The sequence below is a fragment of the Mauremys reevesii genome, linkage group 1 (assembly GCF_016161935.1).
Source record: "Mauremys reevesii isolate NIE-2019 linkage group 1, ASM1616193v1, whole genome shotgun sequence".
NCBI classification, from domain to species: Eukaryota; Metazoa; Chordata; order Testudines; family Geoemydidae; genus Mauremys; species Mauremys reevesii.
This window is the reverse complement of record NC_052623.1, coordinates 346,051,868-346,076,224: the sequence shown is the minus strand read 5'-3', so window position 1 is coordinate 346,076,224 and position 24,357 is coordinate 346,051,868. Positions and strand designations below refer to the sequence as shown.

Below are 24,357 nucleotides of genomic sequence, written 5' to 3'. Positions count from 1 at the left end.
TTTGGCATATGGTTCTTGAGAACACATTTTAGTCTATGATAATTTTTATTCTTTTTAAGTGGAACAAAACTGTAGACCTAACAATATTAAACAAGACACTCAGCTCAGTCGGGGGCCAATTGGTTCTGCCTCTGCACCACCATCCAGTGAGGCAGCAGCAGAATGTTTCAAGACCAACAACCTCAGCAGTCTCTCCTGAATCTCTTGCATAACATCCTCCTTTCCATTCTCCAACAGCTGATTGACCTCCTTGGGTGCCCTCTCTGGGATAAAGGCTCCATTTCATTAATGTCAGAACAGCTGAGTAGTACTAAGCAAATGCCATCACCCAAGAGACAGTGGCATCAAAGGCTGTATATATAGGCCCTCATTCTCCATCACACCTATTTCCGCCCCTGGCAATGGTGCTGCTTGTTTCCATGATCCAAGTGACTGTCATTTGGTGGGTCTTTTTGATCTGAATGGAGGTAATCAGAACATAACACAGCAAATACCTCAATATGCTACTTTCTCAGATGTTACCACAGCACATCTGTGGTAACATTTGGGGTGATCGTTCACTATCTTACTATTAGACCACACTCCCAGGCACCCAGCTGGATGACTGGGTTTGATGTGGTTGCTTTTGATGGTGAGGTAACAACACACCCCCATCATTTCTTCACTGCTGCTTTTTGTTTGTTTGTCCTGCTTCCTTATTACAATTCTGTGACTCAAAGGAGAACCTACTTTACCATGTCAATTTGCTGGAAATATTCGTTACCTCAATAGCATATCAAAACTCCCCCCCACTTTTTGTTTTAAGCAGTCCACTCAGTGTTTTCACAATGGCTATGCAATCTCTTCCAATGTGAATGAACATTTACATGACTACTTGTGACACTTTCACTTTCCTAAAAGAGTCTTGTAAGCAAAAGCGTTTGTACGAATTCCTGTGAAAATCAAACATTAAGGGGTTGCAAATGTCAAAGTGAACTTGGTTTTTGTTTGAAAGAACATTTGTGAATATTTTTAGTGTATGTCCCCTAATCTCTAATGAGCATTATCTGCTAAAAATATTCAGTCAAGAAAACTGAGCATGTAAAACCAGTCTCATTATTCAAAAGCAGTGGCACGTACTGTGTTCTCTTCATCAGTTTCATTCTCCTTATTGGAGTCTGTGAGGTAATCAGTATTTTCTTCTTCTTCTTCCTCACCCTCCTCATCGTCGTTGTCTGAGCACTCCTGAAATAGTATATTTAAAGTTCAAATTTTAATGACATGCTACATTTTAACATAATTTAATGAGAGAAACATTAAGTGCATTCACTGTTTACAGCCCTCCTCACTGCCATGAAATGCTGTATAACCGATTGATTGATCTTTGATCACAACATGCAATGTAGTCTGCTTTCAATGATAATGCCATGCCATTTAGCAACTTTTACTGATCAGTTTTTGAATATTCATCTTACTGTCACACTAACCCTTGATCTGCGCTATGCACGGGTCCTCATCTCGTTTCCAAAACTTGTTCTTCATTGAACAAGTTATATTTTCCCCACTGAAACTGATCTGAAAGCAGACTAATTTTTTATCAAAGATTAAACTGACAAGCTGTTTTATGCAGTGTTGTTGAAGCTGTGCTGGTCCCAGGATATTAGACAGACAAGGTGGGTGAGGTAATATTTTTTATTGGACCAAAAAGAGAGAGAAACTTGGTGAGAGAGACTAACTTTTGAGCTACAATAAGACACAGAAGTTAGAATTTTCAAGATCACATATATTAGCGTATTGCACACTTGCTTTTTTTTATTGGTTATATGAATTTGATTCAAAAGATTACTGAAGCAGTCTGAAGTAGTAATGAAGCCTGACATGATCCAAATGCTCCTTATTATCCCTATTACACAGGAAAAATGATGAACAGCACAAGGTGCCTCGTTTCCTTTAGTTTTGGTCCTTTATATGATAGTTAATGCATCTGCTCCAATAACTGGTATAGGAGATGGCACAAAAATAGCTTTATATTTACAGAGAGAGGTAGCATACTATGTTGGGCTGAGGACAGGGTTGTGGACTGGGGACAGCATTGAGTTCCAACCCTCCCTCTGCCACTATTTCTTTGGGCAAGTCTCTTGAATGCTCTGTATTCACTTTTCCACATATGTAAAATGGGGATATTATTGCCTACCTTCCCAGGGGTGTGGAGAGAGATTACTAAGGGCCAGGCATTAAGGGCCCTTTTTGCATAACCTGAGCAAATGGATTTTTGTACAGGGACTTTCCATAGCAGCTAGGAGGTAGAATCCTTCCCTCCATGAAGCACAAGCAGAACTGGTGACTCCACAGCACATAGGGTTTAGCGTCTCACCTAAACATTCTCTCTGCAACTAGGGCCCTGTGCACAGCACAGCCATGCTGAATTCACTGACTTTGAGGCTTTGTGCAGGCCCACCACAGGGTTTAGGCCTTTATGATTTGTGACGTGCTAAGTATTATTTCCTTCTATGTAAGGACAGTGCAAAATAAGGTAAATGAATGTGATCACCTCCTCCTCTGGCTCATTTACTTCACTTTCATTTCCAGACTGTTCTTCTGTCTCTGCTCCACCTTCCTCCTCCTCTTCCTCTTCTTCCAGATTCTCTCCTTCCGTCAGAGAATCTTTTGAATCTTTGTCATTCACGAGGCCTGAGAAATGAAAAATAGGAAGGGATTAGGAATAGAATGTGTTAGACAGGAAGCAATGTTTTGCTGTGGCATCACATAAAAATACTGTATTGATGTATGGTAGTTTGAGAAACCCACTCCTAGAAAATGCTGACTAAAGTATTATGCAGTACTAGCGATTAAGTCTTGAATGATATGTGTATTTATAATTGCATAAGGTATTTCTTTCTGATCAAAATCATAAGAGAAAATGGTTTCAAAACAACTCAAGAAAGGATTTTTACTGGGAACATTTAGGAATTTCCACAGAACACTAATCAAGTAACCAAGTGTTACATCTCAAAATATCTTTGAAATTTCTTCAACTCCCCTGCACTACATTTTGAAGGCTACATTAAAATGACACAAACATCTTAGATGTTGCACATAAAATGCCAGATGCTAGAAGTTATTGGATCTCTGCAATGTGACTTTCAGTATTCTTGGAGATTTATCAAGAACTGTACAGACTGTTTAAGAAACACTTCAGAGCATGTAGTGAAAATTCCTATAACCTGTGTTAGGAACTCTCAATTCTGAGCTCATCATTACATCATACAAAAGCACAGTAAAAAAATTTGCTGTTACTGTGATTTATTATAAAATGAAACTCTCACAGTACAGTGCATAATTCTGGAAAAAACATTTGCCTGTGTACAATAGATTCTTGTAAAACAAACTGATTTTTGTTTCCCTTCTAAGGCCCTGAGATCCTGCATTTGAGTATGTATGTGCAAATCCTGCACCCCTCACAAAGCAGTCACCTAATGTCCCTATCCCACTGTAGAGAGGGATCCTTCAAAGGGTCCCAGCTCGTCTTACCATCTTCTCCATTGACAGACTCATTGTCTCCATCCCTGTTAAGTCTACTTTGTCTTCTGGTTTTTGTTTTGTGTTATTTTGACTAGACAACCAACTCACTAATGCTCTTATCCTTCAACGTGGCCTGTTCTCTTAGCTATATTGTCTCCTTTAAATAATTACAAGTGTATTTTAATTTTGGTTTGGATAATTTTGGATTATCCCAGACCCTGCTATTACTTCACTAAATATTCTGAGATATAATTTCAATTCTCCTTTATGGAATTGGACCCCATTATACATTATCAGAACAGAAAATGCAGTTGGTGTATTTCAGCTTACAATTTAGTCTAGAAATAGTTAAATTATTCATAAAAAAGACATATGAGAATTTAATATGGCTCTGAAATATGGAAAAACAAGGTTATTTGTTTTTATTTTTGGAAAAAACTCTTGCTAAAGCTAAGCCATCCACTACAAAAATGGACAAGCTTCTAGCACAAGTACTCTTTCATACATTCTTTAAATTTTTTCATTAATCCACAAAGCCACTTTATACTCACGGGGATTGTGGTTTGAGCTAGCGGAGAATGATATTGATGCTAGTCTTGCCCAACACAGAAGATTTCAGCCAATGATTTTTTGAAGATACCCTTCAAAACTGGTGTAGTCAGTACACAGTACCTTATTCATAGTTTAAGCTATATGACCCATACACTTAGGATCTACAGTTAGGTTAGTTATTTCTGGAGCGCTAAGAAAGAACTAATTTCCATTCTCCTAGAACTTTGAGTAGCTAGTTTTGTTTCTTATTGCAGCAAGCAATACTTGAATCTACTCAAGCAAGTCTGGAGTTCATTTTCATAACTGTGGAAACCTGAGCTGAGGACAAATTTTTGTAGCAAGAGAGATTTTTGGTTCTATGGGCCATCATAAGTGCATTAAATTGGGGCTTCAACACAGACCAACAATGATCAGCTCAGTACAGACTACCCCAAACACAACTGTATTGGCTATGTCCATGAATCCACTGCAGAAATCTTATTCACATTGCTTCTTTGATCACTATCCATGATTTGCGCTATAAGTCAAGAAAAGCGACAAGGAAGCATTTTGAAAATATGATGGTCTGTGTAGCCTTCAAATCTATAGATCGCTAGAAAACAAGTGCAGTGCCTTTTCCTGGTTTCAGTTCCATGACTCAAAGTAGACAAATTTTAACCTTCTCTAGTTTATTGTATAATATTAATTTGCTGGTTGGCTGTTAGACACTTCACTGATAACAGACATGCATCCGATGAAGTGGGAATTCACCCACGAAAGCTCATGCTCCAATACGTCTGTTAGTCTACAAGGTGTCACAGGACTCTCTGCTGCTTTTACAGATCCAGACTAACTTGGCTACCCCTCTGAAATTTATTTTAAGTGTCCTAAAACAGGTCATGCAGTAACTTTTGCAATTTTATAGACACTCCAGTTTAATAATATAAATCTATACCAGAAGCATAACAACAAAATACTGAGGCTTCACAGCACATCTTTTACTCAAATGCTTATATTAAACAATGCAATATTTCATACAAGAGGATCCAGTACTCCCTTGATTTAAAAAACAAAACATTCTTAGACGAGGTGCTCAGATAGAGCCTTAATGGGGGCCATGTGAGGTACTTAGATCAAACTTGGCCATGCTGATGTATACAATTCTTATCTATTAAGATTTTCTAAATGAATAGTGATTTTGGGAACCCCATAGTTTTTTTTTTTTGGTACCCAATTGGAGACTTTAAAAGGACCTGAGTTTCAGAAAGTGCTGAGCACCCACAATCAGCCAGGGCCTTTTAAGGGGTCTCGGACAGGGCACCCAATATCATGTCACTTTAGAAAAATCTGGACCTAAGTCCTTAATAAGACATTTAAATTAGCCAAATCTTGGTAATACTATTAATGGTAGGATATTGTTTTATATTTAGTGGAGTTTGACTCAAGTTCTACGCCCTTCCCCTCCACTTTCAGAGGCTCCAAGCTATCAATTTTCCTCCCTAATGATCACAGAATATCAGGGCTAGAAGGGACCTCAGGAGGTCATCTTGTCCAACCCCCTGCTCAAAGCAGGACCAATCCCCATTTTTTGCCCCAGATCCCTAAATGGCCACCTCAAGGATTGAGCTCACAACCCTGGGTTTAGCAGGCCAATGTTCAAACCACTGAGCTAGTCCTGCCCCACCCCCAACTCCTCTCAGAACCAATGATGCTCCACAGACAAGCAAATGGACTGATGCTGAATCACAAAGGTATTCCTAAAGAGGAGACAAGAGTATTGTCTTTCATCTGCACTTCAAACCCATACAGTAACGCCTCACTTAAAGTCGTCCTGGTTAACGTTGTTCATTGCTGATCAATTAGAGAACATGCTCGTTTAAAGTTGTGCAATGCTCCCTTATAACCTTGTTTGGCAGCTGCCTGCTTTGTCCACTGCTTGCAGAAAGAGCAGCCCATTGGAGCTAGCTGGTGGGGGCTTGGAAACAGGGTGGACCAGCAGCCCCACTATCAGCTCCCCGTTCCCATAAGTTCCCTGTGTAGCAGTCACCCAGCAGGCTACCAACTGCCGGCAGTTCAGCTGTCCCTACCCCCCACTGCCATGTGCTGCTCCTGGGAGTCTCCTGCTTGCTGTGCAGGGGCGGGAAGAGGGGGGCTAATGGCAGGGTGTCTCCCTCCCCCATGTTCCTGCCCCCCGCTTACCCCATCTCCATGTGGGGGGGGGGGAAGAGGACATGAAGGGGCTCAGGACAGAGGGAGCTTACTTGCAGAAGCTGTTGTCTCAACTTGCTGATCTACTTAAAAGGCAATGTACTTGAAGTGGGGTCAGCGTACTTAAAGGGGAAACACGCATCTCTCTCACATACACACACTAACTCCTCGCTTAACGTTGTGGTTATATTCCTGAAAAATGTGACTTTAAGTGAACCGATGTTAAGCGAATCCAATTTCCCTGTAAGAATGGATGTAAAAGGGGGGTGTTAGAAATATTTCCCTGGAACCTCTCTCTCTCTCTCTCTCTCACACTCACACACTCACACAGTTTTAAACAATTTAATATTGTACACAGCAATGATGATTGTAAAGTTTGGTTGAGGTGGTGAAGTTAGAGGGTGGAACTGGATGGGATATTTCCCAGGGAATGCCTTACTGCTAAATGATGAACTAGCATTCGGCTGAGCCCTCAAGGATTAGCACATTGTTGTTAATGTAGCCTCACACTCTACAAGGCAGCATGAATGGAGGGAGGGGAGACAGCATGGCAGACAGACATACACCCGGAGGGGGGGGGGGGAGAAATACGCATTGCCCCTTTAAGTATGCTGACCCCACTCTAAGTACATTGCCTTTAAAAAAAATCAGGAAGTTGAGACAGTAGCTGCAGCCAGCAAGCTCTCTCTGTTCTGAGCCCTGTCCTGTCCCCACCCTGATCTATATGGAGAAGGGGCAAGGGGGGGGCAGGAGTAGAGGGGGAGGGGGACACCCTGACATTAACCCTCCTCTTCCCCCTCCCCTGCATTGCAAGCAGGAGGCTCCCAGGAGCAGCTTCAAGGCAGCGGGCAGGAGCAGCACATGGCAGTGGGGGGAGGGACAGCTGAACTGCTGGCAATTGGTAGCCTGCTGCACAGGGAATTTAGGGGAGCGGGGAGCTGATAGTGGGGCTGCCGGTCCAACCTGGTTCCAAGCCCCCACCAGCTAGCTGCAATGGGCTGTTCTTCCTGCAAGCAGTGGACAAAGCAGGCGGCTGCCAAACAATGTTATAAGGGACCATTGCACAACTTTAAACAAGCATGTTCCCTAACTGATCAACAACGTAACAACGAAACAACGTTAACCTGGATGACTTTAAGTGAGGAGTTACTCTACAGGGTGTGTGTCTCTGTCTTCCATGCTGTCTCCCTCCCCTCCATTTGTGCTGCCTTGTAGAGCGTGAGGCTAAATTAACAATGTGTTAACCCTTGAGGGCTCAGACTACTAATTCATCATTTAGCAATAAGGCATTGCCTGGGAAATATCCCACCCCCTGACTCCACCACCTCAACCAAGCTTCACAATCATCATTGCTGTGTACATTAATTCTTATGGGGAAACTGGATTTGCTTAACTTCGTTTTGCTTGAAGTCACTTTTTTCGGGAACATAACTACAATGTTAAGCGAGGAGTTACTGTACTGGCTGAAGGAGCAAGTATGCAAACTTGGGTTTCCATGAACAGATTACTATCAAGAACTGTAACACTTTTAAACAGCACCTGAAGTTTAACGAAAAGAAATATATTTAAAGCTGTTCCAGTTTTACCCCCCAACATCCACTTACACTGGATGAGTTAAAAATCAAGGAGAGCAAGAGTTGTTACTGAGGAGCAAGCACCAGAAAAGTAATCATCAGAGAGAAGGGAACTGTGTAGGGAATACAAAGCCTAACGAAGGTATTTGCAGAGGTAAAGGGAATGTGACTAGAATGGGAGAAAGGGTGATGAGAGTAAAGAGTACTACTAGTTTTTGCTTCCACGCCAGCCTATTTAGAGAGCAGCCAAGCCATCAGACTAGTGAAATTTTTAACTAGCATCTCCACCACATAAAAAAACAAAACAAAACTGTTAATAATGGTGAGAGCAGTTAGCAGCAATCTTCCCTGTATCATACTGATTAAATGCCAAGCAAAAATGTTAGAGGAGCACTATACTTGCTCGACTTGCTATCACACGAACAAGAAATATAATAATAGTCCTAGCCACTTGTGATCACTACAAATCACAAGCCATTTTTGCTGGAGTAGGACTATTAACCTTTTAGTCTTGATTAAATTTCCTTAGGCAAGCAGAGTGTCTTTCCTACACAGTAATTTCAACTGGACACTATATTCTTCTTCACTACATGTCAAGCTGCTGCATCAAATTGTTACACCTTCATTTCCAACCGTGTATTGGCTCCTCTTGTATGAGCATGTAAATAATTTGTAAAGTTCTTCAGAATGTCTTATTCTTATTTATGCCACATATGTAGAGATAGATAGGCATATGTGCGAAAGTACTAAATATTAACACAGGCTAGAACAACGTCAAGTAAATAGTATAAATTTTGTCATATACCCATTTTAATTATCTGGAATGTTTACCGAATCTCAGAAATAAATCCATAGAAATACTATCTAACAAAATTACTAAAATCATGTAGGAATAGATTATGATTTGGAGTTTGGTCAGATCCCTCATTAAAACTATTCAAACAAAATCTTTTCCAATGAAAACATTTGCGCCTATCATAATAGCTTTCAAAGATCTGAACAGAAAAAGACAAGTAAGAATCTTCTGGACCCTATTCTATGTATAGTCATAACAGCAAAGGATTAGCGACTATTCTACCATATGTGTGTTTAACTAGGAGAAAAAGATATTGGAAACTCAGTAGTTGCTCATTAAATAGCACCTTTAAAAATAACGGTGATCTGCCTGTCTGGTGCCACAATGAACACAATGGAATGCCATTCTCCCAAAACTGTCTCACTCATGCTCCAGGAATAAGGAGATCCCACTACTGTACTGGATGCAACTGATCTACAGAAAATGGTTCAGAGGGTGGAAATTACTTTGACTTACAGCAGAAACTGCTGGGCATCTTTGAAAGGAATATATTAAAATGCATATAATTAGTCATAATTTGCCTTTTGGGGGGAGTTAGAGATTATAAAAGCAGTAGTTTAGATCATGCCATGAGGAAGGGAAAAAAATTCCACCTAAAATGGTTTCCATTCCAAAATTGTTTTTCTCTTTCTGATCATCATAACATATATAAGGAAGTCAAAGTCTAATATTAATACTGAATTATATTTGAAGAATTTTAATTAAATGAATAGCACAGTGAACAAAATGCAAATTCCTCTTAAAAATAAAAATCAATGCATAATTTCTCCATATATTGACCCTTAAATTAAGAGCTTACTTTGAGAACTGATTTAACTACAAGTAGCGTGGATCAAGTACTTGCCTATAAATTAACACTTGTGGATTTTTTCCACTTACAAAACAGCCTCTAGTAAAAGAGGGCTTCCAATTAGAAATTCAAAATTATCAAATAAATCAGTTCAATGACTGAATACATTAACAGCCAATGGCACTGCATAAAGATTTTTTTTTTTAAATGCATCACTGCCCTAGTGTTTCTAGATATAAACGTTAGGGAGTGTTTGCTCAATTGAGCTGTGGGGTCCCCATGGCCTGGTGTTTGCTCCTTATGCTAACTAATTTCAACACAGATAACTTTGGAGTGTTTCATAAATGTACACCACTGTAGTTGGAATAAGAACAGGTTTACCTTTTAGTAACTCACAAATGCAACACTAGTTTCCATATGCTCTTTAAAGAAAGCAGTCTATGAATCCAGTTTAATAGAAGCATAAAGAGAACAGAAGTAGTGTTTATATTTAGCATAAGTAAGGGAGTCACATTCTCATCGAGTAATTTCCTCCACTGAAAACTGTGAGCCTATTTATGAGCATTCCAAGGAAAATATAAAAGATTCAAAATGTTTGACAGTCAGCTTTCTAGAAATAGAGCTGAGGTCAGTAAACAGAATAGCAAACAGGTTCCCTTGTTTTATTGTAGTTCCAGACTATTCCAGTTCGAGAGAAATTGCTATTGCCATGCCTAACATAAGAGTAAGCCAACATGTGTCTTGGAAAATACAGGATTATACTGAACCTTTTCAACCCAGTGAATAAAGAATACTGTAACTCCACATGACACAACTGTCATTTCTTCCTCTTATGCAGACCACCAATAGCAGTTCCTTGGTGACTTTTATGCATCCTGAAGGGAAGGAATTTCTTCCAGAAACCCATTCTGTCAACCACTTCCTGAAGTCTCCTCGACTCATTAAAGTCTCTTAAAGAATGACTTTGTTTGTCTCCAGATCTGCTTGCTACTTGCTAAATATTCCAAAAGTTCAAGCAATAGTATTTCTTCTACTTTATTTCTGTAATACATCATTGTTAAAGACATTGTTAATCTCTCTACATAGCAAACACTGGAACACTCATGACATTTTATAGGCCTAGCCTTAAAGAGAAAGATACTACATGGTCAAGTTTACCCTTCCTAGAGTGCTGAAAAAGATGCCCAAAGCACCATTTTTCTCATCTCTTTAAGTATTCACTGGAGACAGGCTAACACCACACTTCGAAAAGAACTGTATATTTCAAAGCTCTTCCAATAGGTGGTTTAGTAAATAATTTTATCTCCATTTTATGGAATGGTGTTAATGAGGGTCAGAGAGATTTTGTGAAATGCCGAAGGTGGTGTAGCAAAGTCAGGGATGTTACACAGATCTTGACACCCATCCCTATGCTCAGTCCACTGGAGCCCAGCTGCCCATCTATATGCATTCTTGAGTGTGCCTATGGATATACAAACAACAAATACACTAACACTCTGCATTTCTGCAGTGTCTTTCCTTGAAGACTATCAAGATGGTTTTCAATCAATTTAAGCTTCAACTGCTATGAGGCAGGTAATGCAAAAGAAAAACTGGATGAAAGGGTCAAGGGAGTTGTCTGAGGTCACATGTCAAGACTAAGGAACAGAACTCAAATGACCCCCAGTTTCACATAATATACACTAGACCACATTAGTGGGCACAACTGTTCATTTCAATGACTCGATATTACACTACATGCTTATTTGAATGCCTTGTTCTTAGGTTTGCCAACTTGGTAATACACCTCTACCCTGATATAACGTGACCCAATATAACATGAATTCGCATATAACGCGATAAAGCAGTGCTCCGGGGGAGCCGGGCTGCGCGCTCCGGCAGATCAAAGCGAGTTCGATATAACATGGTTTCACCTATAACACGGTATGATTTTTTTGGTTCCTGAGGACAGCGTTATATCAGGGTAGAGGTGTATTTAAAAACTGGACACTCCAACAAGAGCGCCGGAATCTCCCCTGTCCTGCCTCTTCCCCCGAGGTCCCGCCCCTGCCCTGCCTCTTCCCCATAGGCCCCATCCCCGTCCACTCCTCTTTCCCACTCCCCTGCCTCACTCGCTGCTCTTCCCCTCACATCCCCACCTCCCGGTTCAGGAGGGATTTTCCTGCAGAGCTGGGACCCAATGAAGGTAGGAGGTGGCCCCGGCTGAGTAGGGGGTTGGAGCGGGTGATTATCTGGCGTCTCCCCTGCTCTTAGTAACCGGACATTGTCAGGTCCCCTTTTCGACCGGACTTTCCAGTCAAAAACCGGGCACTGGGCCACCCTACTTGTTCTACAAGTCCAGTGTTTAACTGTAATGGTCCCATATACCTTAAAGGAGTCCAGGTAATAGAACCAATGGATATGCTTGTGTGTGATGAGCTACACAGCCACCAGGCCTGCTGGATGCACTAAATACTGTATCAAAGCAGCCAAAAGCTCTTGTGTACTGACAAAGTTAGAGTTGGTGGATTTCCTCTTCCTTTTATACCAGTCATCATAAATAAAAAACAGTCACCTTTGTGTCTAGTGTTTCTTTAGATACAGCAAATTAATGTGTTACCCAGATTCAGAACAGGTCAGGAAATGCAGAAAAAGGTTAAAAAACACCTGAGGGATAGTTTTCAGAGTGGTAGCTGTTAGTCTGTATCAGCAAAAACAATGAGGAGTCCTTGTGGCACCTTAGAGACTAACAAATTTGGGCATAAGCTTTCGTGGGCTAAAACCCGCTTCATCAGATGCGCAGTGGAAAATACAGAGGTAGGTATAAATCCACAGCACATGAAAAGATGGGAGCTGCCTTACCAAGTCGGGGGTCAGTGCTAACGAGCCAATTCAATTAAGGTGCAAGTGGGCTATTCTCAACAGTTGACAAGAAGAGAGGAAAATCACTTGTGTAGTGCTAATGAGTTCAATGTAATCAAGGTGGCCCATTTCAAGCAGTTGACAAGAAGGTGAGAGTAACAGCAGAGGAATAATTAGTTTTTGTAGTGATAGTAGTAGTAGTAATAATAATGACAGTGTAAAAAGACATGAACTCTGATGATGTATTATTTCTTACCTAGTTTTATTAAGAATTCTCGTTCCAAGTCTTGTACCTGCCTGACAGATTCTTCGAGAGAATTGCAGAGTTTTATCTTTGGTCTCAACAGTTCTAGCGTATCACTTATCATATAGTCAATGTCAATAGGAAATGGATGGTCTTTTGTCCAAACTTCCAAATTCTTTTTCCACCAAACATACCTCTGAAATAAAAAAAAATCCTCATGTTATATACGTACTGTACTTCATGTTGACTGAAGCTATTTTACCAAGAAAAAAGACATTACCAAAACATTAAAGAAAATGTAGCAGCATACGAATCACGAAAAAGATACTAAAGTCATGTATCCTGCTAAAACAGTTTGAAACAATTCAAAGAAAATCCCTAAAATAAAAAAATCCATACGGAATTTTAAAGTGACAATCCAGATTTTAATTACATAACTAAATAAATCTATGGCAACTGACAATATCGTAAAAAATAGGTACAGAATGTAAATACTCTTTTTCAGGGCAGATTCTTTAAATGGGAGATGGGCACCTACCTGCCCTTCATGCATTTCAAAACCCCTCTTTAATTCTTGTACAAATGCAGCCATACAAATCATGTTCATTTTTAAAAGGCAACACCGTTTTCACAAACATGAGAACGTTAAAACTTTGGGTATCAGTGGGTGATATTCTATCAAAAGAATCATCATAATATGGACATCTTTATAGCAAACCAGTACTACATTCATCTGTAAGATGCAAAGTAAATTCTACCCTTATTTATACAAGTCTATTTAAGGGCAGGATGATAGAACAATGAGGTTGTGCAGGTGCATCTGAAGGCAAAGTATGATCAGCAGAACCTTTATTAATGGTGGTGATGTTCAAGCCAGAAAGAACTCAGTCTGAATTTGAGATTTTCAGGACTAACAGCAATTAGGAAAAAACATCTTTTTAATTTTTAGACTGATCAAATTTGATATGTATTTACTGAGATAGAAACATCGAACCCCACAGTATTTTAAATAATCACTTCTTTAGTTTGACAACAAAGGAACTGAATTAATATACACGGGACTCTCACTAGAATGCGCATCTAGATAGCGCGAATTCACATAAAACGTGGTCGTGGCCATGGATCCCAAATTTAATTACTTTAATTGCAATTCATTTTAATGTGGTACAGCACATGGATCCCAAATCTTGCGTTCTATCAAGGGTCCAGTGTATATGCCAATTAGGGTTGTCAATTTATTGCAGTTAACTCACGTGAGAAACTCAAAAAAATTACAATTTTAATTGCACTGTTAAACAGAATACCAACTGAAATTTATTAAATATTTTGGATGTTTTTCTACATTTTCATATATATTATATTCTGTGTTGTAATTGAAATCAAAGTATATATTATTTTTATTACAAATATTTGCACTGTAAAAATGACAAACAAAAGAAATAATATTTTTCAATTCACCTCATACAAGTACTGTGGTACAATCTCTGTCATGGAAATGCAACTTACAAATATAGTATTTTTTATTACATAACTGTACTCAAAAATAAAACAATGTAAAACTTCAGAGCCTACAATTCCACTCAGTCCTACTTCTTGTTCAGGCAATCACTAAGACAAACAAGTTTGTTTACATTTACAGGAGATAATGCTACCCTCTTTTTATTTACAATATCACCAGAAAGTGAGAACAGGCATTTGCATGGTATTTTTGTAGTCGGCATTGGAAGGTATTTACACGCCAGATATGCTAAACATTCGTATGCCACTTCATGCTTCGGCCACCTTTCTGGAGGACATGCTTCCATGCTGATGACGCTCGTTAAAAAAATAATGCGTTAATTAAATTTGTGACTCAATTACTTGGGGAGTCCCCTGCTCTACTTTACCTGCATTCTGCCATATATTTCATGTTATAGCAGTCTCAGACAACCCAGCATGTTGCTCATTTTAAGAACATTCGCTACAGATTTGACAAAACGCAAAGAAGGTACCAATGTGAGATTTCTGAAGATAGCTACAGCACTTGACCCAAGGTTTAAGAATCTGAAGTGCCTTCCAAAATCTGAGAAGGAGGAGGTGTGGAGCATGCTTTCATATGTCTTAAAAGAGCAACACTCTGATGCGAAAACCACAGAACCTGAACCACCAAAAAAAAGAAAATCAACCTTCTGCTGGTGGCATGGGACTCAGATGATGAAAATGAACATGTGTCAGTCCACACTGCTTTGGATTGTTATCAAGCAGAACCCGTCATCAGCATGGACGCATGTCCCCTGGAATGGTGGTTGAAGCATGAAGGTACATATGAATCTTTAGCACCTCTGGCATGTAACTATCTTGTGACACCGGCTACAACAGTGCCATGAGAATGCCTGTTCTCATTTTCTGGTGACATTATAAATAAGAAGTGGGCAGCATTATCTCCTGCAAATGTAAACAAACTTGTTTGTCCAAACGATTGGCTGAACAAGAAGTAGGACTGAGTGGACTTGCAGGCTCTAAAATTTTATAGTGTTTTATTTTTGAATGCAGGTTTTTTTGTACATAATTCTACATTTGTAAGTTCAACTTTCATGGTAAAGAGATTGCACTCCAATACACCTCTACCTACGCTGTCCTTGGAAGCCAAAAATTTTTTACCACGTTATAGATGAAACCACGTTATATCGAACTTGCTTTGATCCACCGGAGCGCGCAGCTCTGGCCTCCCCGCCCCGGAACACTGCTTTACTGCGTTATATCCGAATTCGTGTTATATCGGATTGCATTATATCGAGGTAGAGGTGTACTTGTATTAGGTGAATTGAAAAATACTATTTCTTTTGTATTTTTACAGTGCAAATACTTGTAATAAAAATAAATATAAAGTAAGCATTGTACATTTTGTATTCTGTGTTTTAACTGAAATCAATATATCCGAAGAAGTGAGCTTTAGCTCACGAAAGCTCATGCTTAAATAAATTTGTTAGTCTTTAAGGTGCCACAAGTACTCCTGTTTTTTTTTTTTTTTTTTTTTTTATATATTTGAAAATGTAGATTATTATTAATTTTTTTAATCACTTGCCAGCCCTAATGCCAATACTCCTCCACTGCAGTTATCTTTTAAATTCCGTTTTTCTTTTATCCTTCTAATAAGAGATTAACACAAGCACTCTAAAGTCCATGAATGCTTCAGAATATTCCATGGAGTTACCATGACATCATCCAATTACATTTGACATTTTAATGCCATTTCAAAAATCTCTCTCATTAAAACTATGAGCATCAGAATGGATTTAAAAAATCATTACTGACCTTGTAGAGTTCACAGTCAGGCCTCAATTCAGCAGAGTATTTAAGCATGTGCTCAATTTAAGCATGTGAATAGTCCCAGGGAAATCTACAGGGCCGCCCATGTGTTTACATTTAAACACATTTAATTGTTTTGCTGAATTGGAGCCCAAATGATAAAAACCTAAGTGTACAGGTTTTTTAGATATTATATAGATAAATCTTTAGCACCATGCGAAGATACACCCACCACACAAAGTTAATTTTAAACACAAAGTTAAGTTTATTAATACCTGAAAGTACACAAGGAAGCAATCAAGCTTCCGTTTGCTGGAACCTCTGTCAAAATATTGCCCACAGGTATCAAGGATGGTGCAGACGAGTCTAATTCGGAAAAGATGTTCTGGAGGGTCCAGTGGACTAGCAGTACCATCAGGGTTCACACCAAATGATGTAAATGAATATAGAGTTCGAAATATTACAGCTGACTCTACCATTCGGTAATTGTAAAGTTCTCCCAAGAACTTGGCACTGCTGATCCGTCGCTGATTAAACTTTGGCTGGTTAACCTTAAACAAAACCCAACATTTACTAGTTTACTGCAAGACACACATTTACTTTTATACATGTGGACACAATATAAATTACTATAAGGAGCCTTACAGTGTCCATTACAGAAATGTAAACTAAAAAAGTATGGTTTTGCTTTAAATAATATTGTCACTCCTTGATATGAATGAAGCCCAGTCCTGTATTATTTAAAAGAATGTTTCTGGAATTTAGCTTTTTTTTTAAATCTAGAAAAAGCTTTCGATAACTGTGAGCTCTATCATACTATGGACTTCCAAAGAAAATCATATGAAAATCCATGGCTTCAGACATTTGAATGCTAGACTAGAAAAGCATTATAAATAGTGCATAGGGAACAATCTCAGTATAGCAAGAGGATGAAGTAACTACCCCAATAACCCTCTCTCATTTTTATTCTGACTTTATGATTGACCTTAAAGAAAGCAGCTGGCAGGTAGGTACAAAAATAATCAATGAAAAACATTTTCCATAATCTCTATTTCTATTTTTAAATTTTATTTAGAAAGGTTTTATTTTAATTTTTCTGATAAACAAGTGAATGAACTTATAATATATTTTACCTCCATGCCTAGGCGAATATCCTCTAGCACTCCATCCACAACATGAATTCCAACATCCTCTTGGTAAAGCACCAACCCTGCTAAGAGGTTAGCTACACAGTGAATACTATTGTATTTCACATTCCAGATGTTGATCATACAACATATAACATAGTCTTTCACTTCAGGATCCTGCCAGGGCAATTTGCGCATCTGTCTCAGGACCTAAACAAGATTTGTAAAACACAATCAACAATTCAGTAGGCAAAGTTGGGTGGATTTATGTGTAAATGGAACCTATTATATCTTGTAGTCATTACAAATGCCACCCCTAAATACAAATGAAGTAAATCTAATGGATATATATCCCAAGCTATGGGTACCTAATCTAAACCCTACTCCATGAGAAGACTGGTGGTCCTCTTCAGCTTGTCATTTATTGAGGTGCTCTCGATCGTTCAGGAAGCCAGTAAGAAATCATGTTACTGGGAGTAGAAAGATCTAGAACAACTAACTCACTACAAACCCCAAGACCATCCTCTTCTGAAAGGCTTGGATAGCAGGAAGCACCACTTCATCAGTGAAGCTGGCACTTTATCCTCTTTTTCCTAATATCCACGGAAATTAGCTGATACTTGTAATGGGACTCGGAAGAGCAGAACTATAATATTGGAACAGCGCTGAAAAAAATACTAAGATTAAAACACTTCTCTTGAACAAAGTAAACAGAGTCACAACTTAAGTAAAGCTTATCTGAAACCAAACATGAACCTTAACATCTAAGCTACACATAGAAATTGTTTTAATGTGTAAAGTGAAGACTACAGAATAAAAACAAGGAGTCTAATATACCATGAACTTTTAGGGCTAGATTCTCAACTGGCATAAACTGGTGGAGTTCCATTGCTGCTAAAGAAGCTCCACCAATTTACACCAGCGAAGGATCTGATCCTTAATTTATTTACATGTGTTATTTATTTTGCCTAGTACTATTAAAAGCATAAAAGGAAACAAACCAGACCACTTATAAAAAGGTATGGAATACATTTGGTCTGACCTAATGCAAACACTGTGCAGGATGAAAACACCTCTCCCAGATGCTTTGGTACCATATTCACTCAGCACTGGATGTGTAACAGTATTTCTCAACCAGGGTTACATATACCCCTGGAGGTACGCAGACGTCTTCCAGGGGGTATATCAACTCATTTAGATACTTGCCTAGTTTTACAACAGGCTACATAAAAAGCACCAGCAAAATCCATACAAACTAAAATTTCATAGACAGACAATGACTTATTTATATGGCTCTATATACTATACACTGAAATGGAAGTTCAATATGTATATTTCCAGCTAATTTTATAATATGATAAAAATGAGAAAGTAAGCAATTGTTCAGTAATAGTGTGCTGTGACACACTTTTTTAGGTCTGATTTTGTAAGCAGATTTTAAGTGAGGTGAAATTTGGGGGTACGCAAGATAAATCAGACTCCTGAAAGGGGTACAGTAGTCTGGAAAGGTTGAGAACCACTGGTCTAATAGACATCCAAGGTTATACCCCAGAGATACTGTAGACTCTCCCTGCACACGTCTTAGAGTAAGACTGGTGTCCTTTTAGAGTTTGAGAGCCTCACCACCCAGTGTGACTTGATGAGAAATGACAGTGTCCTTCTCTGGGACTTGTATATTCTCAGACCTACTCCTCTTTTCTTCCTGGAAGACTAAAATCATGGCTGGAACTCTATCTGGACATCACCATTGACTCACCTTAAAATATCTTGCCTTGTTAGCATGCACATGCCTCTGATTTTAATAACTCAGACAGTGTGCCCGTCTCTAATATAATCCTGATCAAAGCATAGCAGAAGCAGTTTCTCCTCTCCTGGGAGTATTAAACATTAATCTCAACCCTGCCCTCAGACATGTTCTGTGTCCCAACTTTCTTGGATCCTTCAAAACATATGTCAGACCTGGATAATTCAAAACCTCTTCCCATCTTTTCAACCTCAATCATTTACATGGGTCAAGCAGAAGCCTTCTTTCCTAGCATTAGTTAACTAATGATTCATCCTTTCACTCTCAGGTTCTAAATGAGTACCTATAATTATTGTTCTTGTAATAAATAATTTAAGAGGAAGAGTTGTATCATGTCACAAGTACTGCCATCTACCACATCAAGATTTCACATGGATTCACCTTCTCAGTGGTGACCTTGGAGAGATCCTTGTAAAGAAGCTTACGAATATACTCCTGCAGAGGTGGGCGTTTCTTCCTCACAGTTTTTTCAGCTGGAGGGGGATTACAGTAGTAGTACGCATTCTCCACCATTGTGACATACCGTGCGTCAAGATGCATTGCTTGTTTCTTTCTCATCATTTGTTCCTAGAAACAAATAAAAACGTACGTGAAAAATGTTTCTCATTAAGCTATTAAATTTCCCTCACAGCAAAAGTCTTCATAGTGTAACTGATGGGTGGCTGGAGGCAGAAAAATAAATTACAAGTATGTTGCTTGTGATGGTGGGGAGCAGAGCTCAACAGCCCTAGGGCTAATTTCCAGTTTGTGTCTTATGTTCCTAAAGCTCATGCTTCAGGGTTTCCGCTGGCAACTGGGAGAGGTCAGGAAGAGATTATTTTCCCTGCAATGTATTCTGGGAGGTTTTTAAAATCTCCTTCCTCAGAAGCATCAGGGATGGCCAAAACTGGAGATGGGACATGGGGCTGGGTGGGATACAGCTCTGAGGTGGCACCGAGCAGTCTCGCACTCCCAGGTGCTTGGCTGGCTGGTTCTTGCTCACACTCTCAGGGTCTGATCGCCATACGTGGGGTTAAAAAGGAATTTGTTCCTAGGTCAGATTGGCAATGACCTTGGGGGGTTTTCACCTTCCTCTGTAGCGTGTGGGCATGAGTCACATGCCAGGACTATCTGAGTATTTCTAATTCAATCATTTCCCTGCCATTGGAGGGCCCTCAAGCACTAGTGAACCTCAGTCCCTTCTAGTCTCTGCCTTTGGCACGTAAGTCTAGTTTCCTGTGGGCCTCATTTACTTTGGAATCATTTCCGTTGCTGGGTTTAGTGTGCAAGTCCTGGGTGATGTCGGTGGCCTATGATATACTGGAGGTCAGACCAGATGAGCAGTGGTCTCTTAAACTCAATGACTATGACAATTTTTTTTTTTGCACCCATCTTAAAAAGTCAGGTGAACGCTTGAAATTAAGTAGTTCGTTCCACATAACCATCATAAAGCTCATTTATTTTCATCTATGTTTCACTAAGGATCATATGAAGAGGACTTAAGAGAAATTTAAGTTTTATCTTAGTGAAACCTATAATGCTCCTATTTATTCATATAATGATTCTACTTAAGCTTTTCAGCTATCAAACATAAATCCTGTGTTTGTACAGTGATTAGCACAATGGGGCCCTGATCTATGATTAAGGACCCTAGATACTACAGAAATAGAAATAAAAAATAATAATGAGTTGAAATATTATTTAAATTAGCACAGTCAATCAATAAAGACTTCTTGCACACTTTTTACAACATGGTGAGAATCAGAAAAAATTACACTTTGATTCAATATTTACTTTCTTTCAGTGGTATAACCTCTGGTATTTATATTTCCCATTGTATACTTCAGTGTTGGCAGCTAGATTTTGGGATGATAAGATAATAGATCGCAAACAGAATACCACAGTACATGACTATTTCAGGAAAAATGGGAACAGGCGTCAGAGGTTGAAACCTGCTATACACATATACACATCAACACACAAGAATACAAGCAGTTCTAAACTGATATATTGCACAATTAAAAATATTAAGATTTAATTGAAATTTTATCATACAATATTTAAAACAAAATTATATAAATCACACCAAGGTTATCACAGGCTCCACATAGTCTGAACAACTGTGAAGCTGGCCCAGAGCCTAAAGGGATCACCTAACTTTGGATGATTACGTATTAAGAAACCAAATAGTAATCAATCACACCATTTAAGGATGTATCCAAATCTTCGCTTGCCTATGCATAGTAACCTAGAGCATCAAATCTAGCTATCATCAAAACTCAGGTTTCCAGTACTTTTTTCATTCCCACATGCAAAAGCTGTTAGTGAAGCCCAAGTGGTCTAATCAAAGCGAAGAACGGTTTACATTATTTCACTGTAGTCTTGCCCTGCTAATCAGAAAAGTCTAGAAGGAGGTTGAAGATTGTGAGAGCAATAGGTAATGCAGTCCAATATTCATCTAGAGAGAGTCTTTTTAAGAGACTGAGGATCCCTTAGATCTGTCCGCAATAGAAAGAAATCATCTGGGAGACTTCTTGAAGGGCTTAGTCTATCCAAATATAAGGCTAACGATCTCCTGACATCGAGTGTGTGTAATGTCGCCTTCCTTTTGTCCTAGGGTGGTTTCAGAAAGAAGATTGGGAAGTGGATAATCTAGTTTATATGGAAGTGCAAAGATATTTTTGGTAGGAATCTTGGGTGTGGTCATAGTGTAACCTTGTCTTTGAATAAGACTGTAAAGGGTGAGGGTAACTCATTAGAGCCCTTATCTCTCTCATACTTCGAGCAGAAGTAATGGCTCCTTAAAATGTGGTTTTCCTAGAGAGGTGTAGAAGTGAGGAGGTGGCCATGGGTTTAAAAGTTGGTCTGGTTAGACACCTGAGGACAAAGTTGAGGTCCCATGTCAGTACAGGGCATCTGATTTGTGGGAAGAAGTTACCCATACCCTTGAGAAAACTTCTTCTTGTAAGATGAACAAAAACAGAACAGTCTACCTTATGATGGAAGGCAGCGATGGCTGCAAGATGCACCTTTACAGATCTTAGAGAGAATCCTGATTTTTTTAGTTCTAGGATGTAATCTAGCACAAGTGATAGCGGAGAGAATGTAGGAGTCATGTGCCTCAAGTTACACCAGAGCTGGAATCTCTTCCACTTTTGAGTGCATGTGTGACAAGTAGTTTGCTTCCTTCTATGTAACAGCACCGCCTTTCAATCCTTGGAGAGGGTCATTTCCAAGCCTTTGAACCATTGAGGAGCACGCCTTCAGCCGGAAAACCTGCAGATTGGGTTGATGGACCTGGCCAACGTTCTGAGAGAGGAGGTGAGGAACAGCCTCAAGAGCAAATTGCCAGTAGAATAAGGTGTGGAAACCACATCTGACTTGGCCACATGGGAGTTCTGAGTATAACTGTGGCACTTTTTTTTTTTTATCTTGAGCAGGACCTTGGATATTAGAGGAATCGGTGGAAAGGAATACAAGAGATCTGTGTTCCATTGTAGGAGAAAGGCATCTCTGAGAAAGGGATGACCCAGGCCGGCCCTGGAGCAAAACTGTTTTGTTTCTGGCTGTGGCAAATAAATCTATCTTTGGGACTGCCTAACGTAGAAATATGCTGTGGAGAATGGAGGGATTTACTTCCGATTCATGATCCTGGGAGAAATTCCTGCTGAGAGTGTCCACTGTAGTTTTTTGTATGCCTGTGAGGTAAGCTGTTGAGATGTTGATTTGGTGGCGAATGCACCATTTCGAGAGTTTCACTGCTTCGGTACAAAGGATCTTGCTCCTCCCTGGCAGTTTATGTAAAACATACATGAGATGTATAGATAGAACAGAATTATCAGACACACAGATGAACATAATTTGTTGGGGAACAGTTAGCATGGTTTTTCTAAAAGGAAATCATGCCTCACCAATCTATTAGAATTCTTTGAGGGGGTCAACAAGCACGTGGACAGGGGTGAACCAGTGGATATACTGAACTTAGACTTTCAGAAAGCCTTTGACAAGGTCCCTCACCAAAGGTTCTTAAGCAAAGTAAGCGGTTATGGGATAAGAGGGAAGGTCCTCTCATGGATCAGTAACTGGTTAAAAGATAGGAAACAAAGGGTAGGAATAAATGGTCAGTTTTCAGAATGGAAAGTAGTAAATAATGGTGTCCCCCAGGGGTCTGTACCGGGACCAGTACTGTTCAACGTATTCATAAATGATCTGGAAAAGGGGTGAAACAGTGAAGTGGCAAAATTTGAACATGATACAAAACTACTCAAGATAGTTAAGTCCAAATAAGACTGCAAAGAGTCACAAAGGGATCTCACTAAACTGGGTGACTGGACAACAAAATGGCAGATGAAATTTAATGTTGAGAAATGCAAAGTAATGCACATTGGAAAATATAATCCCAGCTATACATATAAAATGATGGGATCTAATTAGCTGTTACCACTCAAGACAGAGATCTTGAAGTCATGGTGAATAGTTCTCTGGAAACATCCACTCAATGTGCAACAGCAGTCAAAAAAGTGAACAGAATCATTAGGAAAGGGATAGATAATAAGACAAAAAATATTATATTGCCTCTATATAAATCCACAGTATACCCACATCTTGATTACTGTGTGCAGCTGTGGTCATCCCATCTCAAAAAAAGATATATTGGAATTGGAAAGGGGTCAGAAAAGGGCAACAAAAATGATGAGGGGTATGGAACAGCTTCTGTATGAGGCGAGATTAACGAGACTGGGATTTTTCAGCTTGGAAAAGAGACGACTAAGGGGCAATAGGATAGAGGTCTATAAAATCATGACTGGTGTGAAGAAAGTAAATAAGGAAGAGTTATTACACAAGAACTAGGTCACTAAATGAAATTAATAAGCAGCACGTTTAAAACAAACAAAAGGAAGTATTTCTTCATACAATGTGGAGTCAATCTGTGGAACTCTTTGCGAGAGGATGTTGTGAAGCCCAAGACTATAACAGGGTTCAAAAAAGAACTAGGTAAGTTCATGGAGGATAGGTCCATCAATGGCTATTAACCAGGATGGGCAAGGATGCAAAATCAATCATACCAACAAGGCAGGCCGTGTCTCTAGTTGCAGTAAGCTGGTTCTGCAGAAGTCTCTGGTTGGCTTGGTCCCTGGTAATAAAATGGAGAGCCTTCAACAGAGACTGAAGAGAAATTGTTGTGATCCTCTTCCTTCTCCTCCTCTTCTGGCAGAGGTGGAGCAGTTATGGATGCTGAGGGAGACTCCATAAATACAGAATGCATGCCAGGGAAGTGAGATGTGATTGGTACTTAGAACCTATTGGTGACAAGCAAGGGCAATTCAGTCGTTTCTTAAACCAGCAAGTCCCAAGGAAATCAAAATTTCTGCTGTACCAGAATGGTGGGTAGTACTGTTGAGGTAAGATGAGCAGAAGTAGCCAATATAGAAGGAGCCAATGGTACTGGAGGTCTCTTGCGCTCCGATGAATGACTAGAAGGTGTTGATCTGGTCTTTTGCAGAGCCAAAATACTCGGTACCTGAGCCCTACAGTACTCTGTCATTACCGATTTAGAGGAACTGGTTTTCTCTCTATCACTCCATTCACTCGATGGTACCAATCTTCTGGAGCC

General features: G+C 39.5%; 1 protein-coding gene across 8 annotated transcripts in view; it reads right to left on the bottom strand.

Annotated features, from left to right (window-relative positions):
• Window positions 1–24,357, bottom strand: part of UPF2 (UPF2 regulator of nonsense mediated mRNA decay) — a 143,499-nt gene that overhangs the window by 50,015 nt on the left and 69,127 nt on the right. For all 8 annotated transcript variants that reach the window (XM_039519442.1, XM_039519441.1, XM_039519444.1 and 5 more), the window contains 6 exons: window positions 19,146–19,331; window positions 16,967–17,170; window positions 16,109–16,384; window positions 12,558–12,741; window positions 2,531–2,670; window positions 1,120–1,224 (listed from right to left, as the gene is read on the bottom strand). In XM_039519442.1, the coding sequence (XP_039375376.1) occupies window positions 1,120–1,224; window positions 2,531–2,670; window positions 12,558–12,741; window positions 16,109–16,384; window positions 16,967–17,170; window positions 19,146–19,331 (1,095 nt within the window). The remainder of the gene's footprint in view (window positions 1–1,119; window positions 1,225–2,530; window positions 2,671–12,557; window positions 12,742–16,108; window positions 16,385–16,966; window positions 17,171–19,145; window positions 19,332–24,357) is intronic.